The 2,938-nt window shown below is 52.3% G+C and overlaps 1 protein-coding gene across 1 annotated transcript; it reads right to left on the bottom strand.

The window, feature by feature from the left end:
- Positions 1-768: 768 nt before the first annotated feature.
- Positions 769-2,728, bottom strand: LOC123052285 (putative polyol transporter 1). The gene is made up of 2 exons (XM_044475415.1): positions 2,416-2,728; positions 769-2,322 (listed from the first exon to the last, which is right to left on the bottom strand). The coding sequence occupies exons 1-2, from the start codon at positions 2,585-2,587 to the stop codon at positions 905-907; spliced, it is 1,590 nt and encodes a 529-aa protein (XP_044331350.1). The 5' UTR covers positions 2,588-2,728; the 3' UTR covers positions 769-904.
- Positions 2,729-2,938: the final 210 nt, after the last annotated feature.

Below are 2,938 nucleotides of genomic sequence, written 5' to 3'. Positions count from 1 at the left end.
CTCTCTCTCACGCGCATGCTCACTCGCCTGGAATAAGATGAGGAATATGTTGTTTTTCCCTCGCGAGGTTTCTCAGAGGTGTACATGCTTGGTTATCGATATTTCCTTTCCTCTCAGTATGGTTTTAATAGGTGTTTATTTGCAATTCGGATCATCGCCGGTGTGAAAGAAAAATGGACCGTGCACTATAGATTAAGTTTGCATCAAAAATAATATTTTAGAAATATTTAATAGCTAAAAATAATATCATATTTAGATTCTACTCATTTTTCTAATCAAATTTCATATTTACATGTTAAAGTTGGAGTTACGGTTTAAAAGATATGGATAGTTTTGTTTTAGATAAGTTGCAGATTGATTAACCGAAAGTCAGTTTTTGTTAAACTGAAAAAAACGATTCGTCTGGCTTAAATATGAATGATGGGTTGATTACCTGAAATGTCAGGGGGTTTTCTGAGAAAATGTAAAAAATAATTTAGTTGAGACTTAAACATGTACTGCGGGTTAATTTACAGAAAACAGAAGGTTATTTTTTATAAAATGGTGCAATGATGAGTGCTTTATTAGTAGGTATATATAGATATAGAAAGATATCGTTATAGATATAGATATAGATTGATACGACGATTTAACCGAACAGATGCTAAATGCCACCAGATAAAGCTATCCATCATGCAATTCAAGTGCTAATGGGATGCCAATGATACGCTGAACAGCATCAACAGGCGAAGAGATGTCATGTCAACGTTTTACCGGATTGATCCAAACTTGAAACAATTCTCTTGAAATTTTATCCAAACAATCCATCAATGAGCACCAAGAGTCCGTGACACTTATATTGCCACGTTGATCAGATACATCTCTATGGTAGTACATCGGTAACAGTTGGTTGACGTCTAGCTCACTAGTTCATCTCCCCTACTTTCGCCTTGTCTTTCGTGGCGGTGTCTTGGGCTTCGACGGCCGTGTCCGTCATGCCGAAAAGCTTCCCTATCTCCTCGAGCGGCAGGCCACGCGTCTCCGGAATGAAGGTGAAGAAGAAAATCCATCCTATCGCCGCGATGCCGGCGTACAGGAAGAAGCTGCCGCCGATGGTGATGGCCTTGGACAAGGACAGGAAGGACATGGAGACCGCGGCGCTGGTGACGCGGTTGCATGACGTGCCCAGCGCGAAGCCCAGCGCGCGCACCCGCAGTGGGAAGACCTCCGAGGTGTACACGCTGGTGAGGGGCCCGAGGCCGATGGAGAAGAAGGACACGTAGGCCAAGATGGACACGATGCACAGGCCGATGGCCCACGGGACCTTGGCGTCCGGGTGCCGACCCACGACGGTGAGGCCCGTCCCGAGGCCGATGAGACAGGCGAGCATGCCGGCCGTGCTGGTCAGCAGCAGCGGCCGCCTGCCGACGCGGTCGAGCTGGAACGTGGCCACCAGGATGAAGAGCGTCTTCATGACCCCCATGGCGCATGTGGCGCCGAGCAGGTGGTTGTCGCCGGTGATGCCCGCGCTCTGGAACACGCGTGGGCTATAGAGCACGACGGAGTCGGAGCCCGTCGCCTGCTGAAAGAAATGGATGCCGAGCGCCGCGAGCAGTATGCGCCGCATGGCTGGGGTCGGCGAAAAGATGAGCTCCTTCCACACCTGCTTCTCCTGGCCGCCTTTTGTCTTAGGCATGACGACCACGTCGCCGTCAAGTTCCCTAGGGATGCCGGCGGCAGCCTTGATCTGGTCAAGGCGCTCCACGGCCTCCTCCGGCGTGTCGGAGGTCTTGGCCAGAACGGCCCTGGCGTCCGCGAGGCGGCCTTTCATGACGAGCCAGCGAGGAGACTCCGGCATGCCGAACACCATGAGCGCAAGCAGGGCGGACGGGACGGCGCCGATGCCGAGCATGACGCGCCAGCTGAGGTGGAGCGGGAGGCGCGCGAAGGCGTAGTTGGAGACGTAGCCAAGGAGGATGCCCACATTGATGAACACCTCGGTGAAAGACGTGAGGAAGCCGCGGGCCGACGCCGGGGACACCTCGGCCGTGTACACTGGCGCGACCATGATGGCGTAGCCCACGCCGATGCCGGTGACGAAGCGGCCGACCATGAGCATGGCGTAGTTGACCGCGAAGCCCATGAGCAAGGAGCCGGTGGTGAAGATGGCGGCCGCGAAGACGACGGTGACGCGGCGGCCGACCCAGTCGGACGTCCTCGCGCCGAGGAAGGACCCGATGAGCGCGTACACGCTCAGGATGCCCATCATGATCTCCAGCTGCACGTCCGTGATCTGCAGGTCCCTCTTGATGTACAGCGACGCACCGCTCATCACCCCAACGTCTGGGCAGTCGGAACAGAATTATGCATGGCCCAAGGAAGAAGAAGATGCGTACTCTATCTGACATACGGGAAGGAAGGAAAACATATGCGTACCGTAGCCGAGGACGATGGTGGCCATGGAAGCACAGAGGGCGCAGGTGAAGGCGTACTTGAAATTGCCCTTGTTCCTTGGATGGACTGCCCCCGGCTCCGGGAGCGCAGCAGAAGCCATCCTCGATCCTTCTTCCTTGTCCTCCGCTCCTTTTCTTTCCGGAGACATTTTCATCTGCTTAGGACGAACTGATCGTTCGTTGAACAGACAGACTGACAGCCTAGTGATGAGTGAACTGCCGTCCTGTGTTGCGCAGTATATTATATAGCACTCTTATATAGACACCCGATATGGGTGCACCCGCCATGGGTGATGGGTCAAGCAGGTCGCTTGCCCACTTATTTTAATACAGATTAGAAATTTAGCAGCTAGCATAGACATGGTGCATAATGTATGTGCATGATTTCGTTGTCAAGTTGCCAGTGATTTCCAACTGCCTATCTAATCTTAGACTAGTAGGAAGAACGTGGCGCAAAAAATCGTCAATTGATCAAGTGGGTCTTATTCAGGACCTTGGTCACTGAT

This window comes from Triticum aestivum, chromosome 2D (assembly GCF_018294505.1).
Source record: "Triticum aestivum cultivar Chinese Spring chromosome 2D, IWGSC CS RefSeq v2.1, whole genome shotgun sequence".
NCBI classification, from domain to species: Eukaryota; Viridiplantae; Streptophyta; class Magnoliopsida; order Poales; family Poaceae; genus Triticum; species Triticum aestivum.
This window is presented reverse-complemented; position numbering and strand designations above follow the sequence as displayed.

Coding starts and splice junctions, on each gene's coding strand:
- LOC123052285 (XM_044475415.1), bottom strand. CDS start 2,587: ATGAAAATGTCTCCGGAAAGAAAAGGAGCGGAGGACAAGGAAGAAGGA. Junction 2,323..2,415: donor CACCATCGTCCTCGGCTACG/GTACGCATATGT, acceptor CCGACTGCCCAG/ACGTTGGGGTGATGAGCGGT.